The following is a 20,418-nucleotide window of genomic DNA, read 5'->3' as shown; positions in this document are numbered from 1 at the left end:
TAGTACTTAAATTTGTAGTTAACATGAGAGATTTCTTTTAAATGGACATCTTACATTTGAAAAGTGTACATTTGAAAGTGTTACATTTGAAAGTGTTATTATTACACTTAATAACATTTAAATTAAAAAGTTGAAAAATGTAAAAAATACCATAACATCACCACCCTAACATTCTAATTTTATTTTTATATACTGCCTTCAAGTTCTTGTCCACATGCATATTTTATGTAGGTGCAATAATAGTGCGTTCTTTACTTTTGACAAAGTGAGCTATTTAAATACTTTTAAAAGAAGTCAATTTAAAAATAAATGTTCAAAAACAAAATGTTCTTGCTCTTTGCAGTCTTAAGAGGTTAGAGAAATCTTTGGTAGAATTGAGAATATATAAAAGCTACATTAAATTTTTTAATTGGAGTATAATTGCTTCATAATATTGTGTTAGTTTCTGCTATACAACGAAGTGAATCAGCTATATGTATACATATATCCCCTCCCTTTTGGACCTCCTTCCCACCCCTCACCCCCACCCCCCAATCCTGCCCACCTAGGTCATCACAGAGCACCGAGCTGAGCTCCCTGTGCTATACAGCAGGTTCCCACCGGCTATCTATTTTACACATGGTAGTGTATATATGTCAATCCTAATCTCCCAATTCATCCCACCCTCCCCTTCCCACCTTGTGTCCACACGTCTGTTCTCTATGTCTGCATCACTATTCCTGCCCTGCTTTTATTTTTGACTTCTTATCCTCGTTCTTTCATTCCAAGTATTTGCATGGAACACAGATTGTTTGTAAAAGTTCAGATCAATGGCTAATTTGGTTTGAAAGCTCTTATATGATGTGATCATAGACAAAAGAAAAATTGTTTTTCATTAAAACTTGTTAATAGCTTTTGTGGTATTTTAATTATATTTCTGAATGAGAGAAATTTGGGAAGATAGGAATTTGAGGAATAAAAGTTAAAAGAATATCTTTCATCAGTATGAACAAAAGCCTCTTTTTAGGCAAGACTCAGTAAATGTGTGTAACTGCTGCCCTCTTGGGTTGATACAAAGCACATGTTATTAAAAATAATTTGTACTGAGATTTATCTTTCTTCTTTCAAAGGTGTTAAAATCATCACACAACAAGTTCAACCAAGTAAAATCTTACCCAAACCAGTGACAGCAACTCTGCCCACCAGTAGCAATTCCCCTATTATGGTGGTTAGCAGTAATGGTGCAATTATGACAACTAAACTTGTAACCACTCCTACTGGTAAGTTTTCTTGAGCGTCAGTCCATTCATTCATCATACTTATTGAGTAATTTCTCTGTACTAGCAATACACTTGACATTGGGAATATAGAAATTAATGAGACAGTTCTTCAAAGAGGTCTTTCTTGACTCTTTCCTCCTCCCAACTGAAATTAGCTCTCTGCTATTGTCATGGTCCTCTTCCTTTCCTTTATAACACATACTATAATTTCTAATTACTTAGCTACTTTTTGTCGATTTGTTTAATGTTATTCACCTTATTAGACCATGAGCTCCATGAGGATAAGGGACCTTGTCTGTTTTATTCACCATATATATGTAGAGCTAGTCTGTAAGTAGGTGTTGTCAGGATTTGTTGAGTGAATGAAAACACAGTCCCCGCCTGCAAGGATCTCACACTGATGAGGTTGAGAATCTATATTACATTACAGTGTAGTAAGCATTACTCAGACTGAGAAAAGCATAGGATGCCATTTTATCCAGTTATAGAGAGCATCCAGGCTATGCCCAAGGAAGTGACAGTATAGAACATTTTAAATAGTACCACCTTTTGTGACCTTGAGCAGTTTACTTTAATTCCTCTCAGTCTTTTCCATTGTCTATTTCAATGTGATCATAAAGTTATTGTAAGTGTTAAATCAGGTATGGAAAGTCCCCAGCAGAGTGCTCAATAGCCATTACGATTAATTAATGTTAGAATTAGCCAGTACCATTATTTTAAATTTGTATAACTCTTACCAGACTTTTTGAAGAGGGCCAGATTTAGATAATAGAATCTAGAGTGTAAAATGATTCCTTTCTCAAGTTTATAAGCTATCATCTATTGGCCATTATATAAAAGTATGTATAAGCATTACCCTTAATCTCCCTTAGGCTTTAATATCTTCATTTTCAGAGACAAAACAGAGGCTTTATGTTAAGCAATATGCACAAGGCCACACAGCCAATAAAAGACAAGACTGGGATTTGAATCCAGATCTGTTTGACTCCCAAAACTGCTTTAAAAAAAAAAACTGTGGTAAAATGTAGATAACATGAAATTTACCATTTTCACCATTTTTAAGTGTACAGTTCATTGGCATTAAGTACATTCACATTGTTTTACAGCCATTACAACCATCTAGCTCCAGAACTTTTTTTTTTTTTTTTTTTTTTTTGCGGCACGTGGGCCTCTCATTGTTGTGGCCTCTCCCCTTGTGGAGCACAGGCTCTGGACGCGCAGGCTCAGCGGCCATGGGTCACGGGCCTAGCCGCTCTGCGGCATGTGGGATCTTCCTGGACCAGGGCACTAACCCGTGTCCCCTGCATCGGCAGGTGGACTCTGAACCACTGCGCCACCAGGAAACCCCGCTCCAGAACTTTTTACGTCTTCCCAAACTGAAACTCTGTGCCCATTAAACAATAACTCTGCATTCCCACCTTTCCCCAGTCCCTGGTAACTGCCATTCTAACTTTCTGTCTCTTTGCAAAGCCTATGCTTTAAAAACACTGTTATTCTTGCATTAAATCTATTCTTCACCCAAAACTTTTCTCCATTTAGTACAAAGATAGTAGTGTTATGTAGATATGATTCCTCATGTTAGGGAAAGGTAGTGAAAAATAATATTGTGTCTGTGCTTATGTATATATATTAGAATAAGTGTTTCTAATTTTAAAACAAAAGCTTAAGTTGAAATATTTTCCAGCTATAATTAACTAATTCTAACTATGTATCTTCATAGCATAATTATTTTGCACTAGTTTTTTTTTCTGATTTAGATGTATGTTTGTATTCAATTTAAAGTAATTCTACTTAATGTTCTTCCACTTCTCCCTTTTTTGGGTAGTGATTATATTTTAAAACGGTAAATACTAACTGAGTAAAACCATTTTTGGGAGGGGGTTGTTGAAATAGTTATCACAGTGACCCCTGAATCTAATTATCATGAAAAAAATTTTTTTCAGTTGAAGAATGTGTTTATCTGAGTTATCTTCATTCTCCCCAAACCTAACGGCTCTTAGGAGCAGTGTTAGGAATTTAGGAACAGTGCTTAGGAATAGTGTTTCTGAGTTACCAGATTTGTGACAAACTACAACAGGCTTATCTGGTTAATTTTTAATTCCTGTTTGGGGAAAGGAAAAAGTTCTAGAAATAGTGGGGAAGAATGTAAAGTCCTTTGAGAGATATGAAGAAAAATATTCTAATGGGTCAGTTAAGAGGAAATATGTAAATAGTGAACTTTTTAGGCTAAGAAGAAATATTCCTGGTAACTCTTGGCAGCTTCAATTTTAATCTCTAGTAAAATGATGGAATAACTCTTTAAAAGATTGAAATATATTTAGAGGGTAGCAGAGTACAAAACAGTAAAAATTTATAAAATTTTTTTTTTTTTGGCGGTACGCGGGCCTCTCACTGCCGGGGCCCCTCCTGCCGCGGAACACAGGCCCCGGACGCGCAGGCCCAGCGGCCATGGCTCACGGGCCCAGCCGCTCCGCGGCATGCGGGATCCTCCCGGACTGGGGCATGAACCCGCGTCCCCTACATCGGCAGGAGGACCCCCAACCACTGTGCCACCAGGGAAGCCCTAAAAATTTATAAAATTTTAGTCAAACAATATACTGCCTTATTTGCTGAGTGCTGCCGTTGGGTTTGGCACTGAGACGGCATAAAACAGATGCAGAGACCTTGAAATCTATAACAGAAATATCTAAAATGCTCTGGCAGGAAAGATGATTAAATTTAAGTTTCTTTTGGCATCAAACTAGTGGAAGAAGGGTAATGGAAGAAGGGAACAGACTTGGTTATACTTTTTCTTGGGGTTAGTAATTTGATGCAACACATCACAAAATTTTATGTGTAAAATTAATTCAAATTGAGTTGGCTATAGTTCTTGCTATGTGCATTGAAAACTGGCTATAAATTGTTACTTAATGGCTTGACACCTTGAAATTCCATTTTCAAGTTAAAGCAATGTAGATTATGTTGAATTATAGTTAAACTGTATAAATCGTCATTCTTCTAAAAGTTATGACAAGTTTTTCTTTTGGCTTTTCCCTTTTATAGGCACACAGGCAACCTATACTCGGCCAACAGTGAGCCCATCTATAGGTCGGATGGCTGCAACCCCTGGAGCTGCAACCTACGTGAAAACTACCAGTGGTAGCATTATTACAGTAGTACCCAAATCATTAGCTACCTTGGGGGGCAAGATAATTAGCAGTAATATAGTTTCTGGTAGGTATATCTGAAGTACATTAAAGGTATAGGTGACCAATAAGAGGAAAAAACATTTCACTGTTGGAAGGATTCTGTTTGATCGCAGTTTTCTGCTTAGAAATCTAGAGCTTTGTTTTTAGTCCTGATGTTTTAGTGATTAAGTATAGTTTTTTAGTTCTAGTATTAAATCTTCATATGTTAAGCTTTTGAGAGTTTTAGAACACTTAGTTGCATTTAATCAATGGAAGGATTATGGTTTACATTTGCATAGAGATTTTTCATTTACAAAGTATTGCCCCATTTATCAATTCATACCTCATAACTCTGAAATAGTTGGTATCAGCCCCAGTCTACAGGTACAGACATATTTAAGTTTAGAGGATGAACTTGACCTGTCCAAAACCATACAAGCTAGATAGAGGAAGAATTAGTATTTATTAGTCTAAATATGTTTGAGGGATCATATCTCATAATTTCAATTACTAATGTCACTTTAGCATATTAAAAGTAAAAATACTTGAATATTTTTATTTGCTTTTCACCATTTATATTGGCTATTTACTTTTTAAAAATGTTTTACTCAGATAGTGAAGGCTAATATTTATTGGTATTTTGGAACCTTACCTGGTTTTTATTGGCTCATTTATTCCTGCAATATTTGCGTTGTGTATCCTGAAGTGGAATGTTAACATGGTATCCATTTTCATTGATTATTATTTTTTAATTAAAATGATGTGAATAATCTCTGACCAAACAAGCCCTGTGGACTTTAACTGTCTACCATTTTTGTAGACTAGCCATATTTTGTATGCCCCAGGTGAATTGTTCTAACATTTTAAAGTGAAGGGATTGAAGTTCCTGGCAGTAATATGATGTTGCTCATAACTCAAGGAGTGAAAAAAAAACAAAGCAGGGCATGGTATTGGCATAAAGCACTATATTTAAAGCTGGTAATTTTGGCCCTACTTTTTAAGTGTAAGTTTCAATGTTTGCCAAACTGAGGAGGGTGAAACCAGTAGGGAAGAATCATCATACTCCAGCTTTTAAGAGGATATTTTAAATAACACAGTTAAAACTCAAATTATAATTTATTACCTGACAATATCTTTAAATAGTATAGAGCACATACTTAAACATTTTTCAAAAAGTAATCATGTTTCTTATTAGTGTATAGCTCTTTATGACCATAAGGGTTTTTCTTTACTTACATATGAATTCTTAATACCATATAGCTTGAAGGAATGTCTACATGTCATGAAGCCTCTGTTTTCAAACCTTATTTATGATTTAGCTGCTTTGTGTGAGGTTAGAGCAATACAGGCAAGCACATTGCCCTAGAAGCAAAGAGGCGGTGAGATATATACCCTACACGTGTATACATTTCATCCACCTGTGTTTTTGAATATGAAGTAACTCATGGTTAGTCACTATTTCAAGTGTATGGGTGTACAGAGGAAGAGTTCTTAAACTTTTTCAGCACTATAGGATGTACTGGGCTCACAGCTGAAATAGCTTTATTCATTGCATGGAGCTCATTTTGCCTCAACCTTTGCTTCACTATTTGACACTTTAATTCTAAAGAACTTCTCTCATTTCTGACTGCTTTAAACTGATCCTTATGTTACATATCAGTATTCTTTATAAAGATAGTTTTCTTATTTTATAATACTCTTGTTGCTCTATGATACTGGGATTATCGGTTAGTTTATTAGTAGTTTTCAATCCCTGTCTTTTCACAGTAAACCGGTAAGCCTGGTTGGATGAATTTAGATAGTTTTCTGCCTTCATCCATGATCAGATGCTGGATACTAGAGTCCATGCCCCCACCACCCCACAACCATAAAGAAATGCTTTTCTTAAAATATACTCAAACACCTGGCTGTAAGCATAGAAGGCTTTAAAAAAATGATATTTTCCCCTTCATTGTGGGGAATTTGGAAAATACAGAAAGGTATACAAAGAAAATTAAAAACCTGTCATTTTTGCCATCTAGAGAAATATGTTAAAATTTAAGTGTATATATTTCTGTTTATTCCTTTTTCTATTTAGATTTTTGTATAAATGTTTTTGTGTATATATGTATATTTTTAAAATTAAATTTAGATCTAATACAATCAGTTTTAATCTTTTTTCATATAATAATATCATTTTCCCATTCCATTAAATGTATTTTGACACCCCACCCCCGCCCCAGATTAATTACTATACAGTGTTCTCTCATACGATGCACCATGATTTAACTGTTTATACATTGTTGAATGTTTTAGGTTACTTAACAATTTTTTTTGTCATAAATAATCCTGTGACAAACATCATTATACATAAATTATTATGTGAAGTTCTTATTTTCTTTGTATAATGTCTTGGAAGGCAAGTTCATGCTTTCAAAGTGCTTTCTAGAAAGGTCAAGTTTTTATTAGAATAAGCAATTAAGTGGAAGGCATGACTATTTTTGCAGTTATTTAATTCATGTCTTATGGAATCAAATATTTACTTATATGTGTATATAGAGAGAGAACTATTAGATATGTAAGTCTTTTGGAGAGCTTTGTTGAAGGTTGGTTGAAAAATCATGCCTATTTTATGCAGAAGATGGTTTCCTTCAGAGATAAACTCATTATCTTGACTCTAAGGACATTATGAGAACCTTTGACAATGGCAGGACTTGATTTTGATTCCCTTGATCTTTAGTACAATGTCCAGGCAAGGCTTGCATCTATATACTTGTCCATTTGTTCACTCATTTGCTCATTCTTTGAGCAAAGTAACACATAAAACATTATCCAAAAAACCAGATTGTCAGAGTGATTTAAGAATCTGTGAATAGTAAAATCTGGGCCAATAAATTTGTGTTCTTTAAGCCTACCTACCATAATGCTCAAACTTTTACAGGCATCTTATTTTTGAATAGGAATCTCTGGAATGCATCAGTATCATGGCCCATGATCCAAATATGATTCACATTTACTTGCACCCATTGTATCTTGACTCCTTATAAGTAAAGACTATGTATAGGTGAGTTCTCTAATACGCTATGAACTAGATATGTGGTCGGATGCTGTGATACACCGTGATGTACATGAGGTGCATTCTCTGCCCTAAAGAATGCTAAACAGGTGAACTTGTATAGTCTCTTGTAACATGAGAACTATACACTGAATACTGTGAAAACATAGAGGAAGACTTTATTTATTTATTTATTTGTTTATTTTTGGCTGTGTTGGGTCTTTGTTGCTGCGTGTGGGCTTTCTCTAGTTGGGGTGAGCAGGGGCTACTCTTCGTTGCAGTGCACAGGCTTCTCATTGCAGTGGCTCCTCTTGTTGTGGAGCGTGGGCTCTAGGCATGTGGGCTTCAGTAGTTGTGGCACATGGGCTCAGTAGTTGTGGCTTGCGGGGTCTAGAGCACAGGCTCAGTAGTTGTGGTACACGAGCTCAGGTGCTCCGCGGCATGTAGGATCCTCCTGGACCAGGAATTGAACCCATGTCCCCTGCATTGGTAGGCTAATTCTTAACCACTGCGCCACCAGGGAAGTCGGAGGAAGACATTTTTTTAAATGAGTAATACTTCTTTCTTCAATATAATGTAGATGTCACCTGAGATATAGAAACATGCTATTGAAATTTTAAACTTTTATAATTTGATAATTCTAGTCATAAATTGTGTTCTTAATTTATTCATAATTGTAATATAATGCTGTACTTGCTTTTCCTTATGCTATGCCTTTTTCTTCTGTTTTCTAACATTGCCCCCACCTCCCATTTTGTTAAGCTGGTGAACTTGGTTTGCAACTGTCTCATAAATTGACACACCCGTAATGGAAAGGATTTGACATTTTCATAGTTATAAATATAATTCATTTGTTAAGCAAGTTTTGTCAAAAAAGTGATCCTTGTACTTTGGTATGGAGTTAAATCTTGGTTTACATTTCCTTGAGATAGTTCTTAATGCTTACTTTCTAAGAACACTTCTTTATTAACCAATTATTTGGTGAGGGAGCATTGTCAGAGGAGGCATCATAATCACATACGAGGGACTGGAGTTAATTAAGAGTTAAAGTTGATGTAAGTGGATAAGAGGCAGCTTGGTTTTTGTGGCTCTTAACAGTTCACTATTCAGAGACTGCAGGTACAGGGAAAAACATTTGTGAAACTGGCCCACGGATAAAAGTGCTTTTTTATGTTACCTGAGCATGTTACCTTGGACTGATGAGGCATTAGATGATGGCAAGTGTATTATAAAGATATTGTAACAAGGTGGCCAAAAACTGACATATAACTAGAATATTCTTATTCTTGTGCAATCTTATTTCTAAAACTAGTAAGGAATGCTAAGGTTTCCCAGTAGAAAAGATTAAATTTTAACTTTTATTCTTGAGAGTATATTAATCAGTTGTGTTTTTAATGTGTACCCATTCTGTGCTTAGTCATTTGATAAATGATATGCAGGCCTATAGCAGAAAAATATGACTTGCCTATTTTCATAGGCAGAGAAAATTATAGGTGCAGAAGTAGCACCGGAATTGGTGTGCTCAAGGACCAGTGTGGAAACCAGCACATTGAAGGAGAGGTATATATTGGATAATCCTGAAAATTAAGGTCTGATGGAACCTGGAGGGCTAAGCAGAGCAGTTTGGTCTTTGTGTGGTAGGTAATAGGAAGCCATAGTAAAAGGAGTTACTTGTTAAACTAGAGTTTATGGTGTGTATTTTGGAGTAGGAACAAATAAGATCTAATTGGTGGATTTAAGGCCAGATTATAAAGGATTCTGAAACCCAAGACAAGAAGTTGGAACTAAATACAATGGGGATTTGGAAGGTGTTTGACCAATTTCACATGTTGTTGGTTCTTGATATGGTGAAATGAGGTTTTTTTGTTTTTTTAGGATGTTTGCTATGGCAGGATGCATCAGAGCTATTTGAATGATAGAGAAACTTGAAATAGGGAGAAAATATGGGAAGCCAAAAGAGATGTGGGCCTGTCTATTGAGCTGGCATTGATAACATTTTGAAAGAAGACATATGTTGGTGACAAATTTAGTTCATTCACATACTCATTGAACGATTACTTGAGTAATTGCCATACAGTGTGTGCTAAGCACTGAGGACTCAGTGGCGTGAAAAGATACAGTGTGAAGCCAAGGGGCTTTCATTTTGTTAGAGGGTACAGGGAGTGAAGACAAGGCAAGAAGCAAAGATTGACACCAGGATTTCCAACTTGAACAATTAGAAGAATATAGGGTATAAATTTGATAGGTAGATAGATTTGATAGGTGGAAGAGAAGCAGTTTGTGGAAGGATGTGGGGGAGAGGTTAAGATAATAATATGTTTGGATCAGTAGATATAGATCTACTACATAGATGTTAATGATGGAAAATATAAGTTTATATATATAAGTATATAAATTAGGGTTTCATTCTCTGACTTTTCAGAGTGTTGCAGGTGATGAGTATACATTTCATCTGACTTGGTCTGTGACTGTTTATTTTGTGTTTTTCTTGTCACATAAAAATAAATGACATTTCATCAATTTTCTCTATAGTCTAGTATTACATGAGAATTTTGATACATATTTGCCTCTTTTCTATGTTATTTTTTGAAGAGTTTTCCTATCACACTAGTCACATAGGTAATACCATTGAGTTTGGGAGAAATGTTTGTCATGGAATAGAGCTTCTAATTTGTTTCAGTTAACTAGTCAGGAGAGGAATATTGATGGGGAAGCAGATAGTGATACTTTTAGATTCTTAGTTTCGTGTGTAGGCCCTCAGATTCCAAAGAGATGAATGCTGTAAGAGTCAATTCTTAATATTCTCTCATTCTAGGACAGCTTGTAATTTATTATTCCAGGCCTTCATTTTCATCCTCATGACAGCCTTCACGTCATCTAGGGATGACATCAACTACATGTATTAATTGTATACAACATAAACAGAAGTAACCAAATATCACTAGTCCTTAACTCGGGCCTCCTTTTCTCCCCCCTTCTCTAAGGAACGACTACCAAAATCACTACAATCCCAATGACTTCCAAGCCCAATGTGATTGTTGTGCAAAAGACTACAGGAAAAGGAACCACCATTCAAGGCCTCCCGGGCAAAAACGTTGTCACAACATTGCTAAATGCTGGAGTAAGTAAGAGCTTGAACTGCAGACTCAGCAATCCACTAAGGATTTTAAAGACCAGCTATACAAATATTTGTCTAAGGACTTCAGAACCCACAATGGCCAGAATGGCTTGATTTTACCCCTGCTGTGATGTAATAACTGTTAAAAAACACCACCTACTGATGCCATTTTTTATAGTAATTTCTAAAACATGTTGTTCATAGCTAAGTTGCTTATGACCATGATTTAGATGCTTAGCTTGGTCCAGATGGAAGATTCCACTGGGTTAACTACAGAGGGACTTCTGTCAGAGGACAGTTTATTCCTGCTTTTGGCCAATAGATAGCAGTCTAGTTTTTTGCCTAGGCTAGGCAAAGAGAAATATTTGGGACTGAGACTAAATTAATGACAATGATTTGTTACTTTCATTTTTACTTCTTTGAGCTAGTGAAAAAAAATCAAATAAATAACAGATTCATTTATAGTTCTGAAGGCAGTTGTTAAGAGGTTAAGAGATTTGGAGTTAGCCAAACCTAGGCTTGTGTCTCTGAGTATCATAATTGTTTGACTTTGGCTAACTTATTCGACTTCTCTCATCCTTAATTTCCTCATTTGTACGTTGGGGATGATGATCTCTACCAGTGAATTTGTTGAGTAACTAACTGGTAGCTGTTGAAAGTGCTTAGAACAGTGCCTGGCACATAGGAAGTCCTCAATAATTTTTTTTTTTCTTACTGTTATTACTCTTTGTACTTAACTATCTAGGTTTGGTAGTGTCCCTACTTTGCTAGAAAAAAAATGCTGTACTTCATTGTAGTTGATCTCTAGTAGCTTCCTAGGCATCACAGTCTTTACAATGTTGGTAGGGGTCTAGTATTAGATTTTTTCATCACGTGGGAGAACATAGATTGTTCCTAGCCTTAGTTCACATAGTAAGCCAAAAGTAAAGCCAGGATTAGAATTCAGATTTTCAGAATGCTTTATCTTTTGGTTTGTAATTTCGTGGAACTGATATTAAAAGAGGGGAGTGCCATGTACTCTAGGTCCTATGGTCACATCGATCTAAGAATAGTGTGTGTGAGTACTAGCTGCTATATACATCTAATAGCAACAGTTTGACACAGGAAATGATAGTCAAACAAGCAGATCAGAGTATAAGACCATCAGCTTAACCACATGTGTACATGTACCTGTACTCATAACTTGCTTGCCTGTGTATGCGTAAACACACACACACACACCAGAAGAGCTTTTTCAAAAAATAGCCTGCTAGTTGATTTTGATTGGTTTTGAATGGTCTTTAATTATACTTGGACAGGCCCCATTGAGCTACTTAATAGAAGGGCATGCCCACTTGCAAACTAGCAGCTCTTGGCAAATGAACTAGAGCTCTTTCCAGAGATGCTGCTGTGAAGGGTGTACATGTATTAAAATAAGTAATCACATGATTGGCAGACAATCCATGTTTCCCTTAGATAACTGCGGCAGATATTTAAACATGTGAATTTTGTAATCATTTAGCTCTAAATTCACAGAGTGATTACCTTTTTGCCAGCTCACCTGGGTGCTTTGTTTTTACTGGCTGCTAAGTTTAGATGGCCACATATTTAGGTGACGATGACTAAAAAGAAAAACTGATAAGGTGAAAAAATTTCAGATCCTTTACTTTTTATGGATTTTAATTTTTTAAATTTTAATAGTTTAGTAAAATGACTGTATTTGAATTTAATTTAGTTATGTTCAAGTATTGACTCCATAACTGACCAGAAAATGGTACTTAAGAATAAAGCAGATGAAAATGGTGAAAAGTTAATGGGCTTAAACTATCTAGTTAATAGACTAAAGTGATATTAGTAACATGCTGACATGGGAGAAGTCCTAAGTTTTTTCTTTGTATTTTCCCATGTAACCTCAGAAAGAATGTTAATATCTCTGCTGATTTCATCTTTTGCCCATACTGTTTCACAGAGGCCTTCTGCTATATATCCTTATAATTGCATGTTTGGGGAACTGAGGTAGTTTATTTTGTATGTGAACATTTAGCTATTGGTAAAATGCACAGTAATTTTTTTATTACACATATGTTCATTTCAGATAAACTGTCAATAAAGATGAATGTTGGGGGGACAAGACCTATAGTCCCAACACTTAGAGATAACCATTGTTAGCATTTTAGTATATATTCTTCTATAATTTTTGACTCTTATTTTATATACATATTCTATGAATGAGACAGTGTAATAAGTATTCTTACATAAGGCGATTTTTTAAATTCACTCACCAAGAAGTATTTAATGCTTTCATAGGACAGAAGGTTGGTCAGAGGACTTCTGAGATCATTTCAACTAGGTCTAAGATTTTTGATCACCTGGAAACATTGTACTTTGTTGCAGAGTTTACAGCCCTTTGCCCATCATCCTGGTAAAACCTTTCTGTGATTTTCAGTGAAAAAATGCATATAAATCTCATATATTTACTGACTTCAATTTAGGGAGAAAAGACTATTCAGACGGTACCAACAGGAGCAAAGCCAGCTATTATCACTGCTACAAGACCCATCACCAAAATGATTGTAACTCAGCCAAAAGGAATAGGTTCCACAGTTCAACCAGCAGCTAAAATCATCCCAACAAAAATTGTTTATGGGCAGCAAGGGAAAACACAGGTATGCTAAGATATGGTGATTTTTCTTGACTCTGGTATATTTCAAATTCCTAGAAAAGATCAGTAATATTTAAAGAATCAGATTATTAAAAATTATGATTGAATGTGTATAATCATCTGTTTTCAGAATAGTACTTAAAAAAATATATATCTTAAATATTTGTGTCATGTCATGAGCAAAGCTTAGAGAACAGAATCCCCTTGGAGGACTTCCCTGGTGGCGCGGTGGATAAGAATCCGCCTGCCAATGCAGGGGACACGGGTTTGATCCCTGGTCTGGGAAGATCCCACAGGCCGTGGAGCAACTAAGCCCGTGCGCCACAACTACTGAGCCTGCGCTCTAGAGCCCGTGAGCCACAACTACTGAAGCCGGTGCCCCACAATAAGAGAAGCCATTGCAAGTAGAAGCCCACGCACCGTAACGAGAGTGGCCTCCGCTCGCCACAACTAGAGAAAGCCTGTGCACAGCAACGAAGACGCAACACAGCCAAAAAAATAAATAAAATTAAATCTTTGAAAAAAAAAAAGAATCCCCTTGGAATAAAATTTGCTGAAGGTATATATTGTTTTTTGAGAAGAAGATGGTTGAGGGATGATGGTTATTCATAATCTCTCAAAAGTATTTTTTATAAGCTTATATGGCCTTTGAAAGCACTTTGGATATTATAAAATTTGATTTACTTGAAACCTAAATAATGGAGAAGCTGAAGATCCGTTCATTTTTCAACAAGTAAACGATAAGGGAGCTTTTCTGGAGATTTGTCTGGGAAATTGAGGCTCGGGATTTAATCTTGTGTTGCTGGGCTACTGTTTATTTTGCAGGTACTTTACTTTTCTGAGAATATCAAAGGAATTGATGTCAGCTTTGGTTGAGAAATGCTATCCTAGAATTTTTGTAAAAGCTACTAATTTACCTATAAACTAATAATTTGCCTTTAGAATCAGTTCCCTCAGTATTATAGCCAAATAGTTTACATATCTAAACAATAAGTTTTGTGATTTTCTAATAAGTTCAAATTGCCTTTAAATTTCAACTGTAACAGTTTCATTTGCTCTGTCATCTAAGTCATAACCCATGTTTTCATTCTTGAATTTTTGGAAATGGTGACTTAAAGAGTCTGAAAAGGTTTAGAAACTTATATATGGGAGAAATAAAAAATAATTGTGGTGAAATAATATTTTTATTCCATGTACCCAATTGAAGTTAACTCCCAGAGTCCAGATTTTGAAGTGGAATGGTTCACTGTGAAACTTTTCTCCCATTTCACTTGTTGTAGTGTCTGTGGTTTTGACCTTTGCCAAGAGTTGATCTATTGCATGTTCCTTATCAATTCTAATAGTTGTCTAAATTAGTGTTCCTCTGGGGATTTCTTCAAAGATGACTTAGGTCCTTAGCAATTTTACTTTGTGCAGTTGTGTTAATTAGGAATTTCATTTGGTTGCTAAAGAAAAGAAACCTGAAGAACAGTGGCTTAAACAAATTAGGGTTTTATTTTTATTATGTTGATAAATATTCAGAGGAAGGAAATCCTGGACTGTTATTGTGACTCAAAAATTCCCCTGGGAATCTAGGCTCCTTGTGTCTTTCTGTTCCGCCATCCTTAGTTTGTGACTCTCTTTCTACTGTATAGCCTACAGACTGTAAAATGACTCCTGAAGTCATTACAGGCAAGAAAAAACAGGGTCAAAGGCTCTTGTTAGAATCATAGCTGTTGTAATGTAGCATGTACCGCTTGAAATTTTGTATGTGGCCTGCTATAATTTGTTCGTAGATTGAATTAGTCTTTGATGAACAGTGCTGTGCCCAAAGTATAATAAATGTACAGAGTACCGTTTTCTGTGTCAGGAAAATATTTGTTTCATCATGACCTAGAAGTTAAGCATTTTTTAAATGCTCTAAATTTATACTGGTTGTATTTTTGCTTGTGTTCTAGGTTCTTATTAAACCTAAACCAGTGACGTTTCAAGCTACAGTTGTTAGTGAACAAACAAGGCAGCTGGTCACGGAAACATTACAGCAGGCATCCAGGGTGGCAGAGGCTGGTAATTCATCTATTCAGGAGGGAAAAGAAGAACCACAGAGTTATACAGATAGTAGTTCCTCTTCTACGGAGTCCTCCCAAAGTTCCCAAGGTAAGATCCATTTTACTTCTGATTTATGTAATTACTGCTGACATCGTGCCCTAGTCCTAAAATAGTTGAATCTAGGGATCTCAAACAAACATGTATGCTTTGACTTGTTAGTTCTTTTGATTTTATTGTCTTTTGTTTGATATGTAATCAGTGAGCTGAAGTTTTGTTTTTGGTAAGGCTTATTACCATTCTTTCCTGCCTGGCATATGTTCATCAAGTAATTGGTAAATTTTAGATGATGATTTTGGCAGGTAGGTATTATCAAACTGGATAGAGCTGTGATTCCTTCTGTTTGCTTTGAGTAAGTAGGAGAAGTATGCAAGAAAGTGAATACACCTTTTGAAATGGTTGTTGCTGAATCTTGAGAAAGGATCAAGGTGGTCAGAGATGGGGCCATAAGTGGGCTGTAAGTGGGTGATCATACATTGCAGTTTGCATGGGACAAGTCTTGGTTTATTTCTGTTCTAGAATAATTATTAATAGCATTCGCTTTCACTCTCAAAAGTGTTCCAGTTTAGATGATAATTATATGGTTGTCGTAATTATAAGGAAGGTGCTATGAAGCCAGACTCCATAATAGGGAAAATCATTATCCTTAGTGCTATTTTAATTGTGTTGTTCTAGGAAGTCACTTGAAATAGACTCGTGATCATAAGCTTTGAGACTTTCTACAAATCTAGTACCCATGTCTGTCAGTTACCTTAACCACCCATATTGTCAGGTAGTATATTTATACCTGTACTTAGAAGCTCTGATATATCCAAACAAAACTGTTTATCTTCTCTTGATCATTCCTCACTCACTCCATTTCCTCTCCTCACCTCTCCATTATTGTCTTTGGAATGCTTTCTTGGCACCTTCACTTTTCTAATACAGCTTCTTCATATTGTGCAGGAATTATTATTTTAACTCTTCAGTGGAATCTTCCTAGATTAGTCTTACTAATGGTTCACATTGCTGATTATTCCATTAATTCAATTTGACATTTATTTATTAGTTTATATTATGTATTAAACTTCATGAGAAAGCTTCATGAAGGAGGTAGCATTTGAAATGGTCTTTGAAAACTCATCAATTAAAAATTAAAATGTTGATTTTAACAAACAATATGGCACTCATTTTAGAAAATGGATAATTTTCTTCTACATATTATCAATAATAGTAATATTTTCTGAATCAATTTGCTAAGATTTAATTTATTCTGTATTGATTGTGAATCAGTAGTAAGTAAGTAGTAAGTAAGATGATGCTTATTCTCTATTTCTTTTAGACTTACTGATTTGATATGTATAGATTCCATTCTCAGTTTAACTCATCAGATGTTTTTTTTCCTCTTTTATTTTTAAGTCTGTAGTTATTAGAATAATACCAGCCTTTATTTTCCCTTGAGAAATATTTTCATAGTGGTCCAGTAAAATGTTTAGGTTATGAATTGTTGCTGAAATGGGGACCTGAACAGTAGGTGTCTGTGTATACATAATCTCAGGTTATCTTTTGAAATTGCTAGTTTTTTCCCAAGAGAGCTATAAGCCAATCATTACTTCCCTAACATGCCATTTTATTAGTGAGCCTTCAATTTTCATTCTAAGAAAGGGACAAAAATTTGGCTATTTTTGGAACTGATTGAGTGTAAAGTTTTCTGCTCTTTGATCTGTTATTATACATGGCCTCATTTATTTTTGTTGTTTATCTTTCATTGCATATTACTTCTTTTTAAAATATTCTGTAATACAGAAAAAATTCACCATTCAAAGTAGGTATATGTAATATAGTTGCCTATAAAGCCAGTTTTTATAATCTGCATTTACTTCTCTCACCATATCCTTGTACAGTTCCTTAGTACATTCTCACAAAGACAAGGGACTGGGAATATATATGTTATGATTTAAGAGAAAGGGATAAAGGGCTTTTTTGGGGGTTTTTTTGGCCACATCTCAGGGCATGTGGGATCTTAGCTCCTTGACCAGGGATCAAACCCATGCCCCCTGCCGTGGAAATGCAGAATCTTAACCACTGGACCGCCAGGGAAAGGGATAAAGGTTTTGATCAGTTTAAGACTCATGTTTGGTTTTCAAGGTATAAGAGGGTCATACTTAATGGGGAATAGAAGCACTATATAAGAGTCCATTCTTTATTTATATCGCTTTTGTAGTTTTTAGTGCACCTCTTTTTAGTAACTTTTAATGTAATTTCAAACTTACAAAAAGTTGCAAGAAAATTATAAAGAACTCCTGTGGGCTTCTCTGGTGGCGCAGTGGTTGAGAGTCCGCCTGCCAATGCAAGGGACACGGGTTCGTGCTCCCCGGTCCGGGAGGATCCCACATGCCGCGGAGCGGCTGGGCCCGTGAGCCATGGCCGCTGAGCCTGTGTGTCTGGAGCCTGTGCTCCGCAATGGGAGAGGCCACAACAGTGAGAGGTCCATGTACCGAAAAAAGAAAAAACCTCCTGTGTATATTCTTTACCTAGATTCACCACTTATTTATATTTTGCCCTATTTGCTTTGTTGTTGATTCTCTTTCTGTCCTTCCTGTGTCTATAATTTTTAAATTTTTTAAGCATTTGAGAGCAAGTTGTAGATATTATGTCCTTTACCTCTAAATACTTACATTTGTAGGTTTATATTTCTTAAGGGTTAGTCTATTCATAACTAAAATACAGTTATCAAAATCAAGACATATGAAGTTACAGTTCTGTAATCTACAATCCACTCAAATGTCATCAGCTGTCCAATCATGTTCTTTGTAGTTTTACCACCACCCGCCCCCGCCCCACCAGTCCACAATCCAAATTAGGATCATGCATTACATTTAGTTGCATTTAATTGTCATGGCTCTTTTTTTCCCTTAAATTTGGATAATCCTCCAGCCTTTCTTTGTGTTTCTTGCTTGATCTTGACATTTTTGAAGGAAATAATCAGTTACTTTTTAGAATAGTCTTCAATTTGGTATTGTCTGATGTTTCTTTGTCATTTGATTCAGCAGGAATTCCACAGATGTGATATATCCTTAGCTTTGTCTTATCAGGAGGCACTGATGTCAGTTTGTCCCAATATTGATGACGTTAACGTCGATCTCTTGGTTAATTAAGATGATGTCTTCCCGTTTTTTTTTGCATTATGAAGTTACCGTATTTCCCTCTGAGATTAATGGTAATTTATGGGAGATGCTTTGAGACTATATAAATATCATATTCCTCATAAAACATTTATCTACTAGTTTAAGCATCCATTGATAATTTTCTAAAGCCCATTATTTGTTAGATAGTTGGCATTCTACTGTAATAATGAATCAACTTTGCTTGACTTCATATCCTTTTTCTGGTGACTTCCTATACACCAGTCTTAGAATAAGGATGTCTTTTATGCCAAGGAATTTCTTGATTCTACTTGTGGTTTCGAAACTTTCCCCACCATTCCCCACCCGCAAGGAGGAGCAATTTAGGCCTTATACCTTATTTCTTTCTTCTTTTTTTCTTTTTATACCTTATTTCTGAACTATCTCCTCACAGTCTAGAATAGAGACCTTCACCTTCACCTTGTTGTGGCACTTTCCTTGATCACCCTAGGAGGGTTCATCACTCCTTCTATATACTATGCTTCCGAAGTTGCTTTGTACTACCAGCTATTTTATCATTGATCATTTTATTTTGTACTTTTTTTTGTTTGTTTAATATAATTATTTTCCTTTCCACTAGGCTACTAGCTTCTCAAAGGCAAGGATCATATTCATCTCTATATATTCAATAATTAGCGAAGAGGTTAGCTAGCTCTAAGTAGACACCCAGTAAAAGTCCCTGAATGAACAAACAGCAGAACAGCAACCATAATAACTGTGGTACAGAGTTAAACTTCAGCCTTATAAACTAATTTCTGTTGCCTGAGTCCAAAACATTTTTTCCTTTTTGGCGTTTCCCCTAACCTAGTGGGTGGGCCTTTTAAGCTGTATACCCCTGAAGTATTTTTACATACTGATAGCTAGATGACCAACCCTAATAGTTCAAGGTCATACTTGCCTAGATCACTTACTGAAGATTGGACCATATGCCTTCCACAGCTCCTGAGCTTTCCTTCCTATTTGGATCTTCTTATTTTCCCTTTCTCACTTGGGAATAGGGTTATTGGGCTTATTGGGTTATAGATTTTTTTAAAAAAAGAAAGAAAAAATGTTAAAAGTTTTCTTTATTTATATTCTCTTTATTTCCAAAAGGTTTTAAGGTAGATTAGCTAGAATATAAGATTATGTGAAGTAAAATGGAAGAGAAAAAGGAGACAAAACCAAGGGTAAGGATTTAAGATGGAACATGGCATGAGGCAAATATAAAAATGCATCCTGTAAAGACATTGCTTTAAGTAGGCCACAACTTGGTTTCTAGGATGGTTTTTCCAGAAGCTTCATGATCTTGGTAGGTCATGGTGAGAGTGAGGAATAAATTGAGGTTAAGCAAAACATACTTATTGCAGAACTTTTCAGAGCCATTATATGCTAATATATGTTGTGAAAGATGAAGGATATAATGTAAAATGCCCCCAACTTTTTTGACCATGGAACCCTTCTTTTGCAGAACATCTTTTTAAAAAAAATTTATTTTTTTACTTTTGGCTGTGTTGGGTCTGTTGCTGCTCACGGGCTTTCTCTAGTTGCGATGAATGGGAGCTACTCTTCATTGTGGTGCGCACGCTTCTCATCGTAGTGGCTTTTCTTGTGGCGGAGTACGGGCTGTAGGCATGCGGGCTCAGTAGTTGTGGCTCGTGGGCTCTAGAGCACAGGGTCAGTAGTTGTGGCGCAGGGGCTTAGTTGCTCTGCGGCATGTGGGATCTTCCCAGACCAGGGCTCGAACCCGTGTCCCCTGCATCGGCAGGCAGATTCTTAACCACTGCGCCACCAGGGAAGTCCCTTTTGCAGAACATCTTGAGGAATTAATGTTCTCTGGAACATGTGGGGCAAAGCTGTATAAGCAGTTAAATACTGTGAAGACCTTGGGCTTTATGACAGTACTTCAGAGGGAAGGTACCTATTACATCATGGAAGGGATATAGACATCTTGGGTTGGGTTTAGTTTAGAAG

The 20,418-nt window shown here is 36.0% G+C and overlaps 1 protein-coding gene across 4 annotated transcripts in view; it reads left to right on the top strand.

The window, feature by feature from the left end:
• EMSY (EMSY transcriptional repressor, BRCA2 interacting) overlaps positions 1-20,418 on the top strand; it is a 79,380-nt gene that overhangs the window by 40,384 nt on the left and 18,578 nt on the right. For all 4 annotated transcript variants that reach the window (XM_065881814.1, XM_065881816.1, XM_065881815.1 and 1 more), the window contains 5 exons: positions 1,110-1,259; positions 4,302-4,472; positions 10,445-10,581; positions 13,050-13,223; positions 15,157-15,355. In XM_065881814.1, the coding sequence (XP_065737886.1) occupies positions 1,110-1,259; positions 4,302-4,472; positions 10,445-10,581; positions 13,050-13,223; positions 15,157-15,355 (831 nt within the window). The remainder of the gene's footprint in view (positions 1-1,109; positions 1,260-4,301; positions 4,473-10,444; positions 10,582-13,049; positions 13,224-15,156; positions 15,356-20,418) is intronic.

Source organism: Phocoena phocoena, chromosome 8 (genome assembly GCF_963924675.1).
Source record: "Phocoena phocoena chromosome 8, mPhoPho1.1, whole genome shotgun sequence".
Classification (NCBI taxonomy): Eukaryota; Metazoa; Chordata; class Mammalia; order Artiodactyla; family Phocoenidae; genus Phocoena; species Phocoena phocoena.
Note: the sequence above shows the minus strand (reverse complement) of the source record. Positions and strands in the feature narration are given on the sequence as shown.